General features: G+C 46.6%; 1 protein-coding gene across 2 annotated transcripts in view; it reads right to left on the bottom strand.

The window, feature by feature from the left end:
• Positions 1-410: 410 nt before the first annotated feature.
• Positions 411-24,180, bottom strand: part of LOC141100110 (uncharacterized) — a 29,460-nt gene continuing 5,690 nt past the window's right edge. For both annotated transcript variants that reach the window (XM_073588350.1, XM_073588351.1), the window contains exons 2-5: positions 23,099-23,194; positions 8,691-8,846; positions 8,479-8,602; positions 411-3,802 (exon numbers count right to left, since the gene is read on the bottom strand). In XM_073588350.1, the coding sequence (XP_073444451.1) occupies positions 2,601-3,802; positions 8,479-8,602; positions 8,691-8,846; positions 23,099-23,170 (1,554 nt within the window). In that variant the 5' untranslated portion in view covers positions 23,171-23,194 and the 3' untranslated portion in view covers positions 411-2,600. The remainder of the gene's footprint in view (positions 3,803-8,478; positions 8,603-8,690; positions 8,847-23,098; positions 23,195-24,180) is intronic.

Here is a 24,180-nt window from a genome sequence, read left to right on the forward strand (position 1 = left end):
AGCGGCGGCCATGCGCTGCAGCCCAAAACGCTAGTGTGAAGCTAGCCTAAGTAAAGAAAAATGAGTGGCCATCATTACTTAGGGCAGCACGGTGGCAGAGTGGTTAGCGCTGCAGCCTTGCAGCGCTGGGGTCCTGGGTTCGAATACCACCACGGACATCATCTGCAAGGAGTTTGTATGTTCTCCCCGTGTTTGCGTGGGTTTCTTCCGGGCACTCTGGTTTCCTCCCACTTTCCAAAGACATACTGATAGGGAATTTTAGATTGTGAGCCCCATCGGGGACAGTGATGAAAATGTGTGCAAACTGTAAAGCGCTGCGGAATATGTTAGCGCTATATAAAAATAAAGATTATTATTATTATTATTACTTTAAGAAATGAAGGTCAGTCAGTCTGAAAAATTGGAAAAACTTTGAAAGTGTCCCCAAGTGCAGTGGCAAAAACCATCAAGCGCAACAAAGAAACTGGCTCACGAGGACCGCCCCAGGAAAGGAAGACCAAGAGTCACCTCTGCTGCGGAGGATAAGTTCATCCGAGGCACCAGCCTCAGAAATCGCAGTGTAACAGCAGCTCAGAATAGAGACCAGGTCAATGCCACACAGAGTTCTAGCAGCAGACACATCTCTACAACAACTGTTAAGAGGAGACTTTGTGCAGCAGGCCTTCATGGTAAAATAGCTGCTAGGAAACCACTGCTAAGGACAGGCAACAAGCAGAAGAGACTTGCTTGGGCTAAAGAACACAAGGAATGGACATTAGACCAGTAGAAATCTGTGCTTTGGTTTGAGGAGTCCAAATTTAAGATCTTTGGTTCCAACCACCGTGTCTTTGTGCAACGCAGAAAAGGTGAACGGACGGACTCAACATGCCTGGTTCCCACCGTGAAGCATGGAGGAGGAGGTGTGGGGGTGCTTTGCTGGTGACACTGTTGGGGATTTATTCAAAATTGAAGGCATACTATCTCAGCATCTTGCAGCGGCATGCTATTCCATCCGGTTTGAGTTTAGTTGGACCATCATTTATTTTTCAACAGGACAATGACCCCAAACACACCTCCAGGCTGTGTAAGGGCTATTTGACCAAGAAGGAGAGTGATGGGGTGCTACGCCAGATGACCTGGCCTCCACAGTCACAAGACCTGAACCCAATCGAGATGGTTTGGGGTGAGCTGGACCGCAGAGTGAAGGCAAAAGGGCCAACAAGTGCTAAGCATCTCTGGGAACGCCTTCAAGGCTGTTGGAAGACCATTTCCGGTGACTACCTCTTGAAGCTCATCAAGAGAATGCCAAGAGTGTGTAAAGCAGTAATCAAAGCAAAAGGTGGCTACTTTGAAGAACCTAGAATATAAGACATATTTTCAGTTGTTTCACGCTTTTTTGTTAATTATATAATTCCACATGTGTTAGTTCATAGTTTTGATGCCTTCAGAGTGAATCTACAATTATCAAAATCATGAAAATAAAGAAAACTCTTTGAATGAGGTGTGCCCAAACTTTTGGTCTGTACTGTACATACATACAGGTGATGACAGGAAAAGTATTCTAGCTCTTTTATTTATAGAAAATATTACCCTGTGCCAGAGGTAATATCCACTCTGCAGTCCTCAGAGTGGCCGGTTAGGCAGTGAGCATGTGCAACGTGCAAACAAGGCAAAGCTGCTCATCTTCAACCAGCAGTGTAACCATGCTTCTGGTCCAAGCTTTCAATTTTCAGTAGTACACATGCCCTGGAGACCAGAAAGCCGGGAGGCTGAGGAATGTTGTGCTCATGAAGAACAGAGGCGGATACTTTAAACCAAAGCACGTCCATCTATTCCTCAATAGATATAGAACATTGCTGTGGTGGAGACAAACAAACAGATCTGCCAAGCACACCCATTCTCTGACCCTGGGTGTGTCCTATATAAGGCGACTTTTCATCTGAAGGCCATGTTTACTCCAGGGACTAGGTATATCATTGTGAACTGTCATCAAAATGCTGTTACCGACAAGTCAATCTGCACCCCACTTATAGGGATCCTGTCCTGTCAAAAACTGCTATTAACCTGCAGATATGGGGTTAATCTGCACGTTAATAGTATTCTAAATCTACACACGGCTGCAGTACTGGAAGGACGGCTGTCGGGAGAAAATGAACTTTATTTATCCCGGTAGCCTCCACCTTCCAGCCATAGAGGTGCGGCCACCATAGCTTCATTCACTGCTTAGTATATAGCGTGCGGCTAACTATGCCCCAGCACTCACTGACCCGCCGGCTGTCAGTGCTGGCGTGTGGTCACAACGGCCGCTCAATTTGTACCGAGCACTGACTGAAGCTGCGCCTCTATAACTGAAAACCGGAGGCTGCCGGGAAGAATACAGTGCATTTCCTCCCTGCAGCTGGGTTCTCAACGCAGTGGGTGCAGGAGTTTAGAATGCTATTAGTGGCAGATTAATCCCATGTAGCAGGATAATATTGTTTTTTTTTTACATGACAGGTTCCCTTTAATGCTTAGGCACATTGCATTATCCAACAATACTTTTTCTAAAGTACATTTTATATTAAATACAAAATATTTTGTTAAATCAGTCATGTGCGATGGAAGAGAAGCACACAAACTCCTTAAAAAAAGGAGAATTTTCTTGTCCTGTGAGTCCTTTGGTGTGCAAATAGGCTGGAGCTTTTCATAAAGGATTTCCCACATTCTGCACAGTAGAATGGCTTATCCCCTCCATGTATCCTCTGATGTGAAACAAGGTTGGAACTCTTTATGAATCTTTTTCCGCAAATGGAACATACAAAAGGTTTTTCTCCCGTGTGGGTCCGCTGGTGCGTCACGAGGATCGATTTCTGGTTGAAACTCTTGCCACATTCCGAACAAGAGAAAGGTCTTTCACCAGTATGGATCCTTTGATGTCGGATGAGATGGGGTTTAGTTGAGAAATATTTTCCACACATGAAACAGAAAAACTGGTTCTCTCTAGGATTAAATCTGGGTTGTCGGGAAAAGTCGGATGCTTTTGGAAACCTTTTTTCTCGTTCATAACTGACGACTGGCCTTGGATTAGGTTGCTCCTTCTGCTGGATAGCCATACTAGAGTTACTAGCAACTGTTTTCCACCAGTCAGAACAAGCTGCCACCTTGTCTCCCACAGAAGGCATTGGATTCAAAGGAAAAGCCGATCTATTGGTAAAGATCTCCCCATGTTCAGTAAAGTTTATCAGTGATGAGTGATGGACATTCTCTGAGCCAATATCCCAGTTATCATAGTCAAGAATCCCCATGTCTGTATATAGCTGGTCTACTGGTGCATACATATTGAGGTTACCCTCTTGATAAATGTCCGCCGGTGCATAAAAGTCACACTCTGGAAAGTTTCCATCATCCCAAGACATTAATTCTTCTTTAATGTGGGTATTTGAGTGCGGTATAGGACTGTAAGGGTTTAAAACACCGGTCTTGGTTGAATTTCCTTCTTCACATGAGACGGGTTCTTGTTTAATACAAATAGATGGATGATGGGTAGTTGAAGTAGGTTTTCCAGCATCCCAAATCACTGATTTGTCCTTATTGGGAGCAGATTGACAGTTCTGTGTATGATCTGTAGAGATGCAACAATCATAACCTTTGAAGTCCTTTTCTCTAGATGGGCCTGATTGTACAAGTGCAGCTATCTCCGGGGTCGTCTCTGTTTCAGTTGCTTCATATTCCGGAAGGCATTTTGTTTCATGGGACACAACAGAACTTATTTGATCACTGCCATGGCTGGAAATAGACCTTAGGTTAGGGATGTCAGATGAACTTTTGTTGTTTATAGGTATACCTGTATAATATAAAAGAAACAAACACAACCATTACACTTGTTGACCTATGAGAGAAAAAGTCAGTTGGATCTGTAATCTTATTCATTTACAATAAGTAACTCAAAAGCATGTTGCACAGCGGAGAGCGCAGGTGATAAGACAAAGATGAGGGAGGAGATGTAGGGTGGTGCAGAACTGTGGAGAGCTTTGTGGGCGAGAGAGGTAAGTTTGTATTATATTTTGTAGCAGAGGGGCAATCAGTGAGTGTAATGACTGGTACAAGAAGGAGGCATCGATGAAACGGCTGAACAAAAATAAGACCCTGGCCTCCGCATTCAGGACGCAGTGTAGAGGAGAAAGTTTGGTTGGAGGGAGACTGAGCAGAAGAGAGTTGCAGTAGTCCAGATGTGAAAGAATAAGAGCATCAGTACGAATTTTTGCAGTTTCAAGGCGGAGAAAAGATTGGATTCTGGAAATGATTTTAAAATGCAGGTGACACGAGCGAGTGATTGGATATGGAGAATAAAGGAAAGCTCTGTGTCAAATATAATTCCAAGACAGCGCGCATGATGCTTGAGAGCTATGGCTGAACCACCCAAGGCAATAGCAATACCGGGTATAAGTCAGGGCCCTGGACAGACGAGGGGCCCTCTCGCCGTCGGCGACACCGGTACACTATGGGGCCAGTGAGTTAGGTACTTTAAACTGTTTCAAATTTTCACCTTTCCCCATTCACCGCTGCTCCAGTTACATCAGTGTCTTCTGACTCTCTAGATGCTCAGTGCGGAAGGTGTGATGACATCAATACAGCGTGCACTCTGTGCCGAGCAGTGCAGAGGGTCAGCACACGCTGAGGAGACTGGAGCAACGGGAAACAGGGAGAGGTGAGTATTTGATTATTCTGTATGAAGCAATATAGGGGCACATTATACTGTATGAAGCACTATGTGAGGTCAATATACTGTATAGAGCATTAGGTGAGGCCATTATACTATATGGAGTAATAAAGGGGGCCCATTGTACTGTTTGGAGCACTATGTAAGGCCTTTATACTGTATGGAGCTTTACGTGAGGCTATTATACTGGAGAGTAATAAAGGGGGCCCATTATACTGTTTGGAGCACTATAGGGGGCTCATTATACTATATGGAGCACTATAGGGGGCTCATTACTGTATGGAATAATATATGGGGCCATTACACTGTATGTAGCATTATATGGCGCCCATTATACTGAATGAAGCACTATACGGAACCCATTATATTGAATATACCGCTATACGGAACCCATTATACTGAATGAAGCACTATATGGGGTCAAATACAGTGAGTGGAGCACTATGTGGTGCCCACCCATTATACTGTATGGAGGACTATGTGATGCCCATTATACTGTATGAAGGACTATATGGTGCCCAGAGTACTGTATGGAGGACTATGTGGCACCCAGAATACTGTATGGAGGACTACGTGGTGCCCATTATACTGTATGGAGGACTATGTGGAGTTCATAATGCTGTTTGGACGACTATGTGTTGCTCATAATACTGCATGAAAGACTATACTGTGCGGTCTAAAATTATAAGTCTACAGTCACTCTGTGTGACTGCAGACTTTTGAATCCCTCCAGCGAACGCACTGTGCTCTACGAGGATTCGCCAGTTTCTAAGCAATTGTAGAATTTACAATAGATATCACTCATGTAATAATAAATAATCTTTATTTTTATATAGCGCTAACATATTCCGCAGCGCTTCACAGTTTGCACACATTATCATCACTGTCCCCGATGAGGCTCACAATCTAAATTCCCTATCAGTATGTCTTTAAAGTGTGGGAGGAAACCGGAGTACCCGGAGGAAACCCACGCAAACACGGGGAGAACATACAAACTCCTTGCAGATGTTGTCCTTGGTGGGATTCGAACCCAGGACCCCAACGCTGCAAGGCTGCAGCGCTAACCACTGAGCCACCGTGCTGCCCTATGTAAGAAGTACAACACCATGTCCGCTCTCTATCTGAAACTCAACCTCTCCAAAACTGAACTTCTTCTGCTCCCGCCGTCTACTAACCTCCTTAAATCTGACATTCCCCTCTCCGTGGGTGGCACCACAATAACACCCCGGCAGCAGGCACGCTGTCTGGGTGTCATGTTTCACGCCAATCTCTCCTTCACATCCCGTATACAATCTCTTGCCCGCTCTTGCCACTTACACCTAAAGAACATCTCTAAAATCTGCCCTTTTCTCACCATGGATACAATAAAAACCCTCACTGTAGCATTGATTCACTCCCGCCTGGATTACAGCAACGATCTATTAATTGGCCTTCCCGTTACTCAACTATCCCCGCTCCAGTTCATACTTAATGCAGCAGCCAGGGTCATCTATCTGGCTAATCGGTACTCGGACACGTCCGCTCTTCGCCAGTCCTTACATTGGCTGCCCATTCACTATAGGATCCAATTTAAAGTACTTGTTCTCACCCACAAAGCTCTCCACACTGCAGCACCCCCCTACATCTCCTCCATCATTTCTGTCTATCGGCCTAACCGACCACTGCGCTCTGCAAACGACTTTCGACTAACCTCTGCACTAATCCGTGCCTCCCACTCCAAGACTTCTCCCGCGCTGCGCCAACCCTCTGGAATGCTCTACCCCAAGAAATTAGGACTATCCACAATTTGCATAGTTTCAGGCACTCCCTCAAAACACATTTGTTCAGAGCAGCCTATCACGTTCACTAATCAAAGTCATTCTATGTGTAAGTGTGCATGTGTAGCCCATTCACTATCTCCATCCATCCCTCGCTCCCTCAAGATGGCTGGACCATCATTGTAAATACACCATTGTAAATACACGCCTGTACTTTGTATCTACCCCACCTCATTGTAGATTGTAAGCTCTCACGAGCAGGGTCGTTTTATTTTGCTTTAATTGTTGTACTGTTAACGTTGTTACTTATGACTTGTGTTTTGAAACTGTTAAACTGTAAAGCGCTGCGGAATATGTTGGCGCTATATAAATAAAGATTATTATTATTATTATTATTATTATAAGAACCATATTTTATGGACTATAAGACGCTCTTCAAATTTGGGGAAAAATGGGGGTGCGTCTTGTAGTCCGAATGCAGCTTACAAGGGGGCGGCGGCGGCAGGAGTCTAGCGATGCTGCAGGCCCTGGGCTGGGAGGAGGAGGTTTTCAGTAGTGAGACACTGCGAGTATAAGGCTAGTAGGTGGGGGTGTACGGTGGTGTTCGGGCTCTGCCGACATTTTGTGAAGGCTCAGAGCCCCCACACTTCCATGGTTTCAATGCAGTGGACTCTGGGAAAATGGCCACCTGAGACGGCGCATGCGCAGATTGAGATTCCGGTACCGGGATCTTGTCTCGCGAGATCTCAATCTGCACATACGCCGCTTACAACGGCCATTTTCCCGGAGTCCACCGCATTTAAACCATGGAAGTGCGGGGGCTCCAGGCTTTCACAAAATAACATCGGAGCCCCCGCATCGCCAACACCCTCAGCATCACCCTGCAGCATCGAACCTCCAAACAACCTCCTGTGACCCCACTCCACCACTGCCCCCTCAACATCCTTTGTAAGCTGAATTCGGACTGTATGATGGACCTTTGTTTGGCAGAGTACATATTTTTCTTATCTTCCTCCTGAAAATTTGGGGTGCATCTTATGGTCCTGTGTGTCTTATAGTCTGAAAAATATGGGAAGTGAAATCTTTGGCATTGTACTACATCTATATTTCTTTGTTGTATCTGTGCATTATGAATTGTGGTAAGTGTTAAAGGGGACCCACTGAAACTCTTGAGGGGGCAGAGCTGCCTTTATATGAGTGACAGGGTGTCTGAGCATTGAGCATGCAAGCTTACACAACAAGCTCATTGTCCTCTGCACTGAGCCTGACGATGCCTTGGAGTGCTGGCCCATTAGAAAGTATATAGCAGCACTTGTCAACTGAAGGAGCTGGCACTTCTACTCCAAAGCATTGGCAGGACTGTGATGTCTATCATCTGAGCTTGCAGATGCTTTCTAGGTGCCGAACCCTTCAACTGACATGTGCTATGAGGAGCTTTCTAATGATAAGCACATCACAGCGCTTATCAACTGAGGAGGTCAGCTCTTCAAAGCAGTGGCAGGATCCATGAAGACTGATCCGAAATTGTTCTCAGATATGCTATCAATCATTTAAAAGTTAGCTATGCCCCCCATGAGGAGAAAAGTAATATGCTCCCCTCATTCAGTCTGAATCCCGTGTCCAGATGAAGGGTGGATTGGATGGAAGCATTAAATGCATGTCAAAAACTGATTACGTGACCAATACCGAGATTCGCTCATAGAAGTGCAAGTAATGACAGGATATTCGTATTATGAAAAGTGAGGACATATGAAAGGTGGTCAAATAGAGGTGGGAAACCCCTTTCAAGACAATAATGCAACCATTTTTATTGCCTCAATGCATCTAAAATTAAGAAACTTTGCGGACATTCATGAATAAAAACTTTTTCCTGTTTTGTCTACAGCTCCAGTGCATCCGTCTAGGTTTGTTTCAAAGTGACAAAGTACAAAAAAAACCTGTGAAATCTTATCTGTAGTCATAACGCATCAATCTGTCCCTAACAACTTAAATATTAATACTGTAATACAATGAAATACAGGGACAACGAAGATCATTACTGACCTGATAACATGAAGTTCTGGTGGTCCTTCATCATGACGTCTTTGTACAGATCCTTGTGTCCTTCTATATATTCCCACTCTTCCATGGAGAAATGGACGGTGACATCCTGACACCTTATAGGAACCTGACGCACATAATGATACAGTCATCATCCAGACACATTATTCCCAAGTATTATGGTACAATGACCAATTATACCCAGCAGCGCTCACCTCTCCAGTTATCAGCTCAATAATCTTGTTGGTGAGGTCTAACATCTGATTATTTTTTACCCCCTGTACCAGTGACTGAGATGACCTTATGATAGGGCTCTGGGTCCGACTCCATTTTTTACACTCAGTAGTTGTCTTCTTCTCTGGAACATAATCCTAGGAATTAAAAATAATAGCAGATTTATATAACACTGTTTTTGTAGACTCAAGATTATCCACTAAGTGGTCAAAATCTTTGATACTTTTCAACCGGAAGTAGCGGCAGCTACAGTGGAGACGTGTGATCCTCCAGCTCCCGGAATATGTAGATCATTACAGAGGGATTCTTTTCACCGGCGGCAAAACGGGAAGGGGTGAGTTCTCATTATACTAATGAATTATCATCTGCATATATAACAACCCCTTATCGCGGGAGTTTCGCTCTTCAGAACAGGACAGGGAATGGAGGGACCCATGTTTGTTATGCACCTAGCACTTTATTAACTAAAAACTCTAGACAAGTCAGTCCCTGAGGAGTTACTTGGATGAAACACACCGGGACACCCAAGAAGGGAGAGTGCAGGGCCTCAAACAAAGGGTTAGCTGTGAACTGCCCTTGTCAGGGCAGAAGTTTTGTGGGGCAGGTACATTTTGAGCCGTCATTGGGATCTATAGGGCTAATTGATACCACTTGAACTCACCACCTGATGGATCATATCCGGCACACAGCAATCCCCTATCGACATTAAGGACTTCAGAATGGGTGAGAGAATTCCATTTTTTTGGCTTCAACCGTTAATATTTTGTGTCTTGATCATGTCACTTTTATTATATGTATGTTATCAACAAAATGAACATGCCCTCTTATTATTGAGGTGGCCCTTTCTAACCACTGTCAGACCGCTAATTGATACAGACCACATTGAACCAATAGGACCTGTTACATATTATCTCATCTACTCACTTATAGGGATAATTGTTTTGTCCACTGTTTGTGGCTCCTATACTGTAGGGGTAGTCACATCATTCACTTAAACCTTTTATCAACAGGGAAGACAAACTTTCAGACTTCAAGTAGTTACATTCTACACCACTGAACGTTTTGCCTTTTCTTTTTAATGGTGGCACTATTTTTATGTTTTATACTATTATAATGTACAGTATGTTTTAGTTTACTTCTCACATATTGCTATTTTCTCATTCTGGAAGTGGAAAGTGGGGTAATCCTATTGGGGTTGATGTCAGCTGACATCAAGTTCAGGGGTTAGTAATGGAGAGGCATTTAAGAGAAAATTTTCACAATGCGAGCGTTGATGTCAGTAAGATGACCAAGGTTCATCAGCTATGCACGCTGGTGACCTTAAGTCACCACTAGACACTGCAGGAGCGTTCCCACAATGCTGTCTCAGTGTATTCAGGCTGGCTTGCTGAGCGGTCGCATCAAGTTACCACTCAACAAACTATCTGGATATAGCAGAGCTGCAGTTCTTTGTGGAACAGCATCCCATATGGATTATCTTCAGATAGGTGATGATTACTTTGTGTTTTTATTTTTATTTGGAAATTAGTAAAGGGTAAAAGCGCTTCGGGGAGTTTTTATTTCAAATAAAGGACTTTGTTTGTCTTGATTACATTTGACTATGGCGTAAGCAATGGGGGTCGCCTCTCCATTACTAACCCCTGGGCTTGATGTTAGCTGACATCAACCTGACATCAATACTATTACCCCACTTGCCACCATACAGGGAAAGTGGGAAAAGTGGAGGATAAGCACCATAATTGGCGCATCTAATGGATGCACCATTTCTGAGGCGGCTGAGGCCTGATGTTCTTAGTCTGGGAGGGGGCCAATATCCATGGCCTCTTCCTAGGCTATGTACTAATAGGGGGATATCACATTATTTTTTTGAGGGTCACCCCTTGTTAATAACCAGTAAAGGCTAAAGTAGACAGCTTTGAGCTGATATTAATAGTTTGGGAAGCTCTATGTTCATTACTCCCTTCCCACATTATAAACATCAGCCCCTAGCTGTCAGCTTTCCCTCAGCTGGCTAAGAAAAATATGAGGGACCCCACTCTATTTTTTTTCTTTTATTCTATCAGCTTTCCCTCAGCTGGTTAAGAAAAATATGAGGGACCCCACGCTATTATTTTCTAGCTATATATCTATTCTATTCTATTGTGGTGGTTCAGGCTATGAATTTACTGTGCTCAGCTGATGAAATGTTGAGTTTCCTATCAGATGGATGTGTAAAAATCGCCTGGCCCACCCAGATCTTTCAAGTTTCGGAGAGGTCACCCTCCCATGTAGTTCTGGGCTGATTCCTGACCTTTTTCAGAATCATCCTGGCCCATGAGGCGGGATCTTGGCATGGAGCCGCAGAACGAAAAAGATTGACCGTCATCTTGTGTTTCTTCTATTTTCTAATAATTGTGCCAACACTTGTTACCTTCTCACCAAGCTGCTTGCCTATTGTCTTGCAGCCCATCCCAGTATTGTGCTGGTCTACAATTTTGTCACTGGTGTCTTTGGACAGCTCTTTGGTCTTGGCCATGGTGGAATGTTTGGAGTGTGATTGACTGAGTGTGTGGACAGGTGTATTTTACACAGGTAACAAGTTCAAACAGGCGCAATTAATACAGGTAATGAGTGCAGAGAAGGAGGGATTCTTAAAGAAAAACGTACAGGTCTGCGAGAGAGCCAGATTTCTTGCTGGTTAGTTGGTGATCAAATACTTATTTCATGCAATAAAATTCTAATTATGTAAAAATCATTTTTTTAGTTTTAGATTCTGTCTCTCACAGTTGAACTGTACCTACGATAAAAATTACAGACCTCTCCATTCTTTGTGGGTGGGAAAACGTGCAAAATCTTCCATGTATCAAATACTTACCGTATTTTTCGCTTTATAAGACGCACTTTTGTTCCCCCAAATTTTGGGGGAAAGTAGGGGGTGCGTCTTATAATCCGAATATACGGGGGAGGGGGTGTATATATATATATGTACTGCAGGGTCCAGGGGAGGTGGGGGCAGCTTTGGAGCGGTGCTGTGAGCTGGTAAAAGCTGCCGAAGGGAGCCTTTGATCTCCTGCTCCCGCTCATATAATATGCACTGCCGCTGTCCATCACCATGGTGCTGAAACCGCACCACGGTGACTGGCTGGGGGAGCGGTGCATATTATAGCTGCCTGCGCCCTCCTTTGATCGCACATGATCCCCTGTGTTAGATATCGCCCCCATGCTGCTGCCCATAGTAAAATAAAAAACTCTTTCCTTACCTCCTCCAGCGCTGATCTCCCGGTGTCTCTGCTGCTGCTGTCATCAGCACTCTGCTGTGCTGATCACATGACCGGCTCTGAGAACCAGGAAGTGGAGGAGGAGCTCAACCACACTGAGGGAGACACGAGGAGGGACAGCGCTGAGAAGGTAAGGAAAGAGTTTATTTTACTAAAAGCAGCAGCATGGAGGCGATATCTAACACAGGGTGATGTGTGCCAGCCACAGGGGGGCCAGTGTGCCAGCCACAGGGTGATGTGTGCCAGCCACAGGGGGGCCAGTGTGCCAGCCACAGGGGGGCCAGTGTGCCAGCCACAGGGTGATGTGTGCCAGCCACAGGGGGCCAGTGTGCCAGCCACAGGGTGATGTGTGCCAGCCACAGGGGGGCCAGTGTGCCAGCCACAGGGGGCCAGTGTGCCAGCCACAGGGTGATGTGTGCCAGCCACAGGGGCCAGTGTGCCAGCCACAGGGTGATGTGTGCCAGCCACAGGGGCCAGTGTGCCAGCCACAGGGTGATGTGTGCCAGCCACAGGGTGATGTGTGCCAGCCACAGGGGGCCCGTGTGCCAGCACAAGGGGGCTATATTCAATATAAGGTGGCCATATCCAGATTAAGGGGGCTAATTTTAGGGTGGGGGGGCTATGAGGGACATATACCCTATATGATTTGTTAGACGGACACTGGCATTATAAGACGGACCCCATTTATTAAAAAATTCTCTATTCCTTCACCACATTTGGGGGTGCGTCTTATAATCAGGTGCGTCTTATAAAGCGAAAAATACGGTATTTCCCCTACTGTATACATTTATCAGATTTAATGCAAGTCTATTGAGAAAATCTGCACATAAAACTCATGGTACCCGCAAGAGAAATTAACATGTGAAAAATGCACCGCAGGTCAGCTTATGTAGAGTAAAAAATGCACAGTGGGCATGGGATTTCTAACAATCCTATCAACTTTGCTGAAACTGTAAGACAAAAATCGCCAAATACTCATCGTGGGCACACAGCCCAATAGGTCAGTCTTGTTTCCATGTATTGAACACAAAAATCAGTTTTCTGCACTTTTTTTTAAATTTTTTCATCATTGAAAATCACTCAAACATTAAAGAGGTTGTCCACTACTAGGACAACCCCTTCTCATTTCCCATGTTTGGCCTTAATAAAAATAAAATAATAAAGCTTATACTCACCACCCATGCCAGCACCATTCCTGCGGTGTCAGCACTCGTGTTCCCGGGACTCAAGTTGCGATTGTTATGAAACGTGAGCCCTGCGCCCAATTACGACTGGCGTCACTGCCTCTTCCTTCAGACATGTAAGTAATCAAGAGGAGGTGAGACAGCAGCCGCAGCTACCACTTCCTCCTGATGGAGGAGACAGTGACGCCAGCACTGATTGAGCATCAGACGCATGTGTCATAACAACTGCATGTGAGTCCCAGGAATGTACAAATCACTACTGAGCATGTACACACCCCGACCCCACAGCACTGCCTCACTACTGAGCATGTACATACCCCGACCCCACAGCACTGCCTCACTACTAAGCATGTACATACCCCGACCCCACAGCACTGCCTCACTACTGAGCATGTACATACCCCGACCCCATAGCACTGCCTCACTACTGAGCATGTACATACCCCGACCCCACAGCACTGCCTCACTACTGAGCATGTACATACCCCGACCCCACAGCACTGCCTCACTACTGAGCATGTACATACCCCGACCCCACAGCACTGCCTCACTACTGAGCATGTACATTCTCCGACCCCACAGCACTGCATCACTACTGAGCATGTACATACCCCGACCCCACAGCACTGCCTCACTACTGAGCATGTACATACCCCGACTCCACAGCACTGCCTCACTACTGAGCATGTACATACCCCGACCCCACAGCACTGCCTCACTACTGAGCATGTACATACCCCGACCCCACAGCACTGCCTCACTACTGAGCATGTACATTCCCGACCCCACAGCACTACCTCACTACTGAGCATGTACATTCTCCGACCCCACAGCACTGCATCACTACTGAGCATGTACATACCCCGACCCCACAGCACTGCCTCACTACTGAGCATGTACATTCTCCGACCCCACAGCACTGCCTCACTACTGAGCATGTACATTCTCCGACCCCACAGCACTGCCTCACTACTGAACATGTACATACCCCGACCCCACAGCACTGCCTCACTACTGAGCATGTACATGCCCCGACCCCACAGTACTGCCTCACTACTGAGCATGTACATACCCCGACCCCACAGCACTGCCTCACTACTGAGCATGTACATACCCCGACCCCACAGCACTGGTCACTACTGAGCATGTACATACCCTGACCACACAGTACTGCCTCACTACTGAGCATGTACGTACCCTGACCCCACAGCACTGCCTCACTACTGAGCATGTACATACCCCGACCCCACAGCACTGCCTCACTACTGAGCATGTACATACCCCGACCCCAGAGCACTGCCTCACTACTGAGCATGTACATACCCCGACTCCACAGCACTGCCTCACTACTGAGCATGTACATACCCTGACCCCACAGCACTGAATTACTACTGAGCATGTACATACCCTGACCCCACAGCACTGAATTATTACTGAGCATGTACATTCTCCGACTCCACAGCACTGCCTCACTACTGAGCATGTACGTACCCCGACCCCACAGCACTGGTCACTACTGAGCATGTACGTACCCTGACCCCACAGCACTGCCTCACTACTGAGCATGTACATACCCCGACCCCACAGTACTGCCTCACTACTGAGCATGTACATACCCCGACCCCACAGCACTGCCTCACTACTGAGCATGTACATGCCCCGACCCCACAGTACTGCCTCACTACTGAGCATGTACATACCCCGATCCAACAGTACTGCCTCACTACTGAGCATGTACATACCCCGACCCCACAGCACTGGTCACTACTGAGCATGTACATTCCCCGACCCCACAGCACTGCCTCACTACTGAGTATGTACATACCCCGACTCCACAGCACTGCCTCACTACTGAGCATGTACATACCCCGACTCCACAGCACTGCCTCACTACTGAGCATGTACATACCCCGACCCCACAGCACTGGTCACTACTGAGCATGTACATACCCTGACCACACAGTACTGCCTCACTACTGAGCATGTACGTACCCTGACCCCACAGCACTGCCTCACTACTGAGCATGTACATACCCCGACCCCACAGCACTGCCTCACTACTGAGCATGTACATACCCCGACCCCAGAGCACTGCCTCACTACTGAGCATGTACATACCCCGACTCCACAGCACTGCCTCACTACTGAGCATGTACATACCCTGACCCCACAGCACTGAATTACTACTGAGCATGTACATACCCCGACTCCACAGCACTGCCTCACTACTGAGCATGTACGTACCCCGACCCCACAGCACTGGTCACTACTGAGCATGTACATTCCCCGACCCCACAGCACTGCCTCACTACTGAGTATGTACATACCCCGACTCCACAGCACTGCCTCACTACTGAGCATGTACATACCCCGACTCCACAGCACTGCCTCACTACTGAGCATGTACATACCCCGACCCCACAGCACTGGTCACTACTGAGCATGTACATACCCTGACCACACAGTACTGCCTCACTACTGAGCATGTACGTACCCTGACCCCACAGCACTGCCTCACTACTGAGCATGTACATACCCCGACCCCACAGCACTGCCTCACTACTGAGCATGTACATACCCCGACCCCAGAGCACTGCCTCACTACTGAGCATGTACATACCCCGACTCCACAGCACTGCCTCACTACTGAGCATGTACATACCCTGACCCCACAGCACTGAATTACTACTGAGCATGTACATACCCTGACCCCACAGCACTGAATTATTACTGAGCATGTACATTCTCCGACTCCACAGCACTGCCTCACTACTGAGCATGTACGTACCCCGACCCCACAGCACTGGTCACTACTGAGCATGTACGTACCCTGACCCCACAGCACTGCCTCACTACTGAGCATGTACATACCCCGACCCCACAGCACTGCCTCACTACTGAGCATGTACATGCCCCGACCCCACAGCACTGCCTCACTACTGAGCATGTACATACCCCGACCCCACAGCACTGCCTCACTACTGAGCATGTACATACCCCAACCCCACAGCACTGCCTCACTACTGAGCATGTACATACCCCGACCCCACAGCACTGCCTCACTACTGAGCATGTACATTCTCCGACCCCACAGCACTGCATCACTACTAAGCATGTACATACCCCGACCCCACAGCACTGCCTCACTACTGAGCATGTACATTCCCGACCCCACAGCACTGCCTCTCTACTGAGCATGTACATACCCCGACCCCACAGCACTGCCTCACTACTGAGCATGTACATACCCCGACCCCACAGCACTGCCTCACTACTGAGCATGTACATACCCCGACCCCACAGCACTGGTCACTACTGAGCATGTACATTCCCCGACCCCACAGCACTGGTCACTACTGAGCAAGTAGATAAAGTGCAGCACAGAATCATCTCAACTAAAAGCAGAGATCCTTAGATCAGGAACAGAACAGACATTTATAGAAATTTTATAACTTTCCAAAATTATTATGAAAAGATTTACAGCACATCCTGCATTGTACTACTGGACCCAATTTATTATATATTTTAGGAGTTGGAGTCGGACCATTTTATACCGACTCCACCAAAAAGGACACCGAGTCTGCAGTCCTGCTGCACTGTGTCGCTCCTCCTTCAGATATGACTGCCTACACTTAGTTTTTGGGAACAACTGACATGTTATCCAGTTTTGGTCAGCCTGGTTTTGTTTTCACTGATATCAAGTAACAAGAAAAGGAAGAATGGTTCACATAGGCCTGGATGGTGGCCATTGTAACAAATCTAATGATTGCCCCTAAACAAGATGAGTGTATATACAGTTATTTGTGACTTAATTTATAGCAATGTAATTTTTCAATATGTTTTTCTTTGTTTCCCCATAAGGACCTGGGAATTTTTGGTTTTGCATTTTTGTATTTTTCCCTCCATCGTTCCTAGTGCCATGACTTTTCTCTATTTTTCAATCTACATGGCCATACAAATGCTTGTTTTGAAAAACAACATTAGTTTTACCATAAAATGTGGTGAAAATTTTCAAGTGAGACAAAACTCGAAAAGAAAAAAATAAAATTCTGCCATTGTTTTTTTGGGCTTTCTTTTTACAGCGTTTACTGTACGGTTAAAATGACCCAGCGATTCTTCACATGCCTTCTAGTCTCACAGTGAAGAGGGACAGTGCGCACATTGCCCACAGTCACGACTAGAGACTGTAGTTACAGAAGAGACTGCAAGTATAAAAATGGCATATGTGAGGGTCAGATGACCACCCACTTTAAACCGGATCAGTGACTGACAACTTTTCTTTTTGGATGGAAAAATGATAATTACTTACCGGTAATTTGATTTTCCAGAGCCATGACAGCACTACAGACATGAGAGAGAAGGTATCCACCCCCAGGAAACAGGAAACTTGTAGCAGAGACATAAGAAGGGGGCAGCACCTCTCTTCCTCAGTTAGTTTCAGAGTATGCAAAGGTAACCGCCTTATTAGTTTACATACATGTTATATAACAGTGTCACTAAGATTCACCTTCTTTTTCCTTTATTATTTTTATTTTTTTTTATTTTTTCACATAGATTTACATATCCAGATACAACTTTAAATTTTCTGGTGCACCACACAACCATCACCAAGTTAGGGCAGGAACAATGCGGTGCTGTCATGGCTCTGGAAAATCAAATTACCGGTAAGTAATTATCATTTTTTCCCTTCCCCATGACAGCACCGCACATGAGAGGAAAGATAGAATAGACTCCTAGGGTGGGACAACAGCAGACAACACTTTCCTCCCAAAGGCCAGATTTGAGGGCCCTAGGTCTAGTCTATAGTGTCGGAAGAAAGTGGATGGTGAGGACCATACTGCTGCTTTACAGATCTGCTCACCGAAGCATTTCAGCCCAGGACGTGGCTATGGCTCTCGTAGAGTGAGCTGTTACACCCAGTGGGGGAGTCTGATCTAAAGAAGAATAAGACAGTGCAATACCCATACGTAGCCATCGTGCAATTGTTGATTTTGAAGCTTTCTTACCCCTGTTTGTCCCCTGAAAGGAGACAAAAAGGGCTGAAGACTGTCGCCATGATTTTGAGACTTCTATATATTGAAGCAGGCAACTTCTGACATCTAAGCAATGGAAGGTTTTCTCTCCCTGGGATTTGGACAAAATGAGGGCAAAATTATCTCCTGCTCCCTGTGGAATTTACCTTTGGTAGGAAGGCTGGATCAGTTTTTATGATCACTCTATCATCCAAAAAGGTGGTATATGGTGGATTTACAGATATTGCCTGCAGCTCGCAGACACGACGAGCTGAGGTTAGGGCCACCAGGAGTACTGTTTTTAGCGTTAGCGCCTTTATTGAGATGGAAGCAATAGCTCAAATGGAGACGCTGTCAGTGCCCTTAATACTAAATTTAGATCCCAGGGAGCTACCTTAGATGATAATTTTGTGGGCCTGGATGTAAAGGAGGCCCGAATGAATCTATAGAACCATGGGTGATCAGCCAGTTTTTGATAAAGGCACCCAGGGCTGATACCTGCACTTTTAGGGTGCTTGTGGACAGTCCTTTTTCCAGTCCTTTCTGGAGGAACTCTAGGATCTCTTTTATTGGTATTTTCTGGGCTGTCCCAGTCCATTGTCGGCCCGTGAACTGCAAGAATTTTTCCCAAATTTTTTGGCATTTACGTGAAGTTACCTCCTTTCTGCTAGCGAGCAGGGCGGTTACTAACGGGACTGAGAACCCTTTTGCTAGGAGTCCCCTCTCAAGTTCCATGCAGTGAGGTGCAGCCTGTGAACCCTGGGGTGTTCTACTGGGCCCTGGTATAGCAGATTCGGGGTATCTGGGAGGATCCATGGGTCCGAGATAGACATGCGTCTGAGCCATGTGAACCATGCCCTTTTCGGCCAGAAGGGCGCAACCAGGATTATTCGAGCTTTGTCCTGTCGGATCTTTTTCAAGACTACTGGAATCAATGGAAACGGGGGGCCGGGGGACGCATAGGCCAGACGAAATTTTCACCGGTGTAGTAGCGAATCCACCCCCTCTGGTTGCTCTCTTGGATTTAGGGAGTAGAACCTGTCCACTTTTCGATTTTCCCCGGTAGCAAACAGGTCTACTTCTGGTGTGCCCCAGGCAGCGCAGATTTCCCCAAATATTTTTTGACTTAGGAACCATTCTCCCTGATGTAGTACATGACGGCTTAAATAATTGGCCAGATAATTGTCTGCCCCCTTTAAATGTGTACCCGATAAGGACAGAAGATTGTTTTCCGCCCATGCGAATAATTCCCTGGCTTCTGCCATAAGGGTTGCCGACCTTGTGCCCCCTTGTCTGTTTATGTATGCTATGACCGTGTTGTTGTCGGATAATATGGTGACATGTCTCCCTTGCACTTCTTGCTTTACTAGGGGAAGGGCTCGCCTCACAGCCGCCAGTTCTTTTAGATTTGAGGATGCATCCCTCATTCCGGGTTCCCACTGGCCCTGCAGGGTTCGTTTCTCTATGTGTGCCCCCCAACCACTCGGACTTGCGTCCGTGGTCAGTACCACAGAGTTTTGAGTAGTTCAGGGCACTGATCTGTTTAAGTTTTCGGTGCTTAGCCACCATTTTAATGACTCCTGCACTTGAGGTGAGAGAATGATCTCCCGATTTAAATTGGAAGGACCCTTCTCCTGTTCAGATAGGATCTGCCACTGTAGTTCTCTCGTATGGGCTTGTGCCCACCGGACCGCTGCGATTGTTGCCGTTAACGTGCCCAGGACATTGCCTCTCTTACTGATATGGCTCGACCGGATTGTATCCGTTGTATTTTTTGTTGGATAGCCCCAACTTTCCTTTCTGGAAGAATGCACTGATGTTTTAATGAGTCCAATTGAATTCCAAGGAATTCTTGTGACTGCACTGCAGTTAATTTGGATTTTTTTTAGATTGATCATCCAGCCTAACCTGGTTAATATTTCCAGGACCTTTGTAACTGCATTTTCGCAATTTTGCTTGTCGTTTGCTATGACGAGGAAATCGTCTAGATAGGGTACCAACAGGATATTTTCCCTTCTTATAAAGGACGCTACTTCCCCGATGATTTTTGTAAATATACGAGGGGCCACTGATACTCCGAAGGGTAGGCACTGGTACTGTAGATGAGTGGTGACTTGAGCAATCTCTACTACCAATCTTAGATATTGTTGGTGTTCCCCCCATATTGGGACATGGTAATAGGCGTCGGTAAGATCTATTACTGCCATGTAGCAACCCGGGTCGAGTAGCTTCACTGCTGACCCCAAGGTCTCCATTTTGAATTTCTCTGTTCTGATGTATTGATTCAGGGCTTTGAGATTGAATATTGTTCTTAGTGACCCATCTGGTTTTGGCGTGAGGAACAGAGTGCTGTAAAATCCTTTCCCTACTTGATGACACGGTACTTTTATTAGTACCTCTTTTTGCATGAGGAGTTGAATCTCCTTTTCTAGCGTGGCCTGATTCTTTTTGGCTACCCGGGTCACTTTTACTCTTTGAGGTGGAAGGCTTAGAAAACTTAGTCATAGGCCCTCGGCTAACAGGTCGGTTACCCACTTTGAGGCGGGCAATGCTACCCATTGATGGACAAAGAACCGAAGCCTTCCCCCAACCGCTCTGGCGTCATTGCTTAGTATCGGGTCTCGGGGTGGTTTTACTAAAGAGGAATCCTTTCTCTTTTCCCCTCCAGGGTCTGCCCCGCGTGGTTCTATCGTCTGGCCACCCTCAGCTCCCTTTGTTCTCTGCTCCACGAAAGGACGAGCGAGCTTCAGTCCACCGACGCCCAGGGAAGGGGGGTGGAACCCGTTTTTTCTTATCTGACGCTTTTTCTAAAATTTCGTCTAATGCTTTCCCAAACAGGTATTGACCCTCACACGGGATGGCGCAGAGTTTAACCTTTGACTGGAAGTCTGCCAACCAGTTCTTTACCCAAAGTGCTCTGCGGCCTGAATTTGAAAGGGCGCATGCACGGGCGGCACCTCGGACGGAATCTACTGCGGCATCAGCCAGGAATCCCGCTGCCTTCTGTAGGGAAGGTATTGCCTCCAGCAGTGTCTCCCTTGGGCATTTATTCTTAATTTGGTCACTTAATTCGTCTAACCACTTGACCATAGCACGTGCTGTACAAGTGGCGGCCACCCCCGGCTTAAATGACCAAGCCGATGCTTCCCAAGCAGATTTTAGAAAAGCGTCTGCTTTCTTGTCAAGGGGATCTTTTAAGGCGCCCATGTCTTTGGCAATGCTATTCCCCTGGATGTAGTAGCAATGGCGGCATCTAGTCTGGGAGCTTTTTCCCATTTATCGCATACCTCGTCAAACGGGTATTTACGTTTGAACGCCTGCGGTATGAACATGTTTGTTGGGTTTCTTCCATTCCCTCTTGATCAAATTTAACAGGTTATCATGGAAGGGAAAAACCCTTCGTTTTTTCCCCTCAAGATTGCTAAACATAGCATCTTAAATTGACTTTGGCTCTTTGGTGTTTCAAGTCCCATTGTGGACCTTACAAGCTTTAGTAATTTCCCAATGTCCTCAGATAGGAAATATGGACGACCCTTTTCCTCGTTCGAGGAGTCCAGGTCCGAGGTCCCTATCTCCCCTTGTTCTTCCTCAGACTCTATGTCTGTAGTTATTTCTGTGGGAGGGAGAGGAGGAGGTGGGGGCGGGGGGTGAAGCAGGAGTTATATCGGAGCCAAGTGTAGTCTGCTCCTTTAATTCATCTTTTACCGTCGACTTTACTTGATCCCGGACCATAGTTTTAATGCTCTGGACCAGGGATGGTGACTCTTCGGCCACTGTTTTTTAATGCACGAGCGACAAAGTCGCTTCTCATAAGATTTAGCTAGGGCCTTTTTTGCATAGTGCACATTCCTTGTTCTTTTGCTTTGATGTGGCCTTTCCCTACAGAAGACATACATAGGGCAGTTGTTAATATATTGTGCTGCCTTACAAAGGCACTCACCCAGCCCTCTGGGTACCCCGGTAGCCGGTGGCTCTTCCTCCTGCGCGCGCATCTCGCCTTCAGGATCCATCTGCGCTCCGCTGCTGATCTGGCTCAGTCCGGAGCCTATGTGCAGCCTCTCGGGGACCAGTGGCACCTGCCTTGCCTCCCTTTTTATGGAGGAGCGGTGCGCGCTACTGGGACTGCTCCCGACCGGAAGTGCCCAGTACACCGCTCCCCCGGCGTGTGACGTCACTTCCGGTGCGACCCCGGAAGCCGTCGCCACTCAGTCGACGCCAGCGTCGTGGTGGCCACACCTCCCCCGGCCCAGCCTCCCACTGGAGCGGCCGCCGGGGAGTCTCACGAGGAGGACACCGCTCACAGCGCCCACCGAGCTGGGCTGACAGGCGCGCGCCACCGCGCCTCGCTGCCATCCTCTCCCCGCGGACCTCGGCCTCCTGACCGGACGACATCAGAGGGGGATCCCTCCGGAGGTACGGACTCTGCCCCCGGCATCCGCCTGCGGGAAACAGGAAACAAAACTGAGGAAGAGAGGTGCCGCCCCCTTCTTATGTCTCTGCTACAGGTTTCCTGTTTTCTGGGGGCGGATACCATCTCTCTCATGTCTGCGGTGCTGTCATGGGGAAGGGAAACACCCCTTTTAGAGGCATCATGTTTGGGGTACATTAAATATATTGGGTGGAACTGGTTTAATACAAAAAGATGAAAGTGAGGTCAGGTGACCCATTTCCCCTCATCGCCACTTGTCTGGCCGTGTCCCTGAATTATTACAGGGCTGGTCTCCCAGTAGACACTCATCTCCAGAGCGGAGGTCATGAGCTGCACGACCATGTCTATATACTGGATAAAACTGAACAAGAGCATCCACGTCGCCTGTCACATGGGCGGGGAAGCACGGGGCCCCATTCTGGAGAGGTGGGACTTGGGGATAAGCCAGAAATGTCCACCCTATGACCCCTTTTATAGGTAAGTGAAGTACTGCCCTGAAGCCCTCACCTCTCCGGTCAGCAGGTAGATGATCTCCAGGGTGAGGCTGAGAATGGCGTCGGTGACGTTGCCTTTGGTCATGGTTACTGTATGATGGGCATAATACTGCAGAACAGTAGAAGAGGTTAGGTTATAGAGGAAGGGTCATTATTACAGTAGAAGAGGCTAGGTTATAGAGGAAGGGGCATAATTATAGTATAAGAGGTTAGGTTATAGAGGAAGGGGCATTATTACAGTAGAAAGAGGTTAAGTTATAGAGGAAGGGTCATTATTACAGTAGAAAAGGATAGGTTATAGAGGAAGGGCATAATTACAGAACAAGGGGTTAGGTTATAGAGGAAGGGGCATAATTACAGTAGAAGAGGCTATGTTATAGAGGAAGGGGCATTAACACAGTAGAAGAGGTTAGGTTATAGAGGAAGGGGCATTATTACATTAGAATAGCTTAGATTATAGAGGAAGGGTATTATTATAGAGGAAGGGACATAAATACAGTAGAAGAGGTTAGGTTATAGAGGAAGGGGTATTATTACAGTAGAAGAGGTTAGATCATAGAGGAGGAGACATTATTACAGTAGAAGATGTTAGGTTATAGAGGAAGGGGTATTACAATAGAAAAGGCTAGGTTATAGAGGAAGGGGCATTATTACAGTAGAAAAGGTTAGGTTATAGAGGAAGGGGTATTAATACAGTAGAAGAGGTTAGGTTACAGAGGAAGGGGCATTATTCCAGTGGAAGAGGCTAGGTTATAGACAAAGGGGCATTATTACAGTAGAAATAAGTTAGGTTATGAAGACAGGGGAATTATTACAGTAGAAGAGGTTACGTTATAGAGGAAGGGGCATTATTGCAGTAGAAATAGGTTAGGTTATGAAGACGGGGCATTATTACAGTAGAGAGGTTAGGTTATAGAGCAAGGGGCATTATTACAGTAGAAGAGGTTAGATTATAGAGGAAGGGACATTATTACAGTAGAAGAGGTTAGGTTATACAGGAAGGGGCATTATTACAGTAGAAGAGGTTAGATTATAGAGGATGGGGCATTATTACAGTAGAAAGAGGTTAGGTTATGAAGACAGGGGCATTATTAC

The sequence above is a fragment of the Dendrobates tinctorius genome, unplaced genomic scaffold, assembly GCF_039654945.1.
Source record: "Dendrobates tinctorius isolate UK_male_01 unplaced genomic scaffold, ASM3965494v1 ptg000103l, whole genome shotgun sequence".
Classification (NCBI taxonomy): Eukaryota; Metazoa; Chordata; class Amphibia; order Anura; family Dendrobatidae; genus Dendrobates; species Dendrobates tinctorius.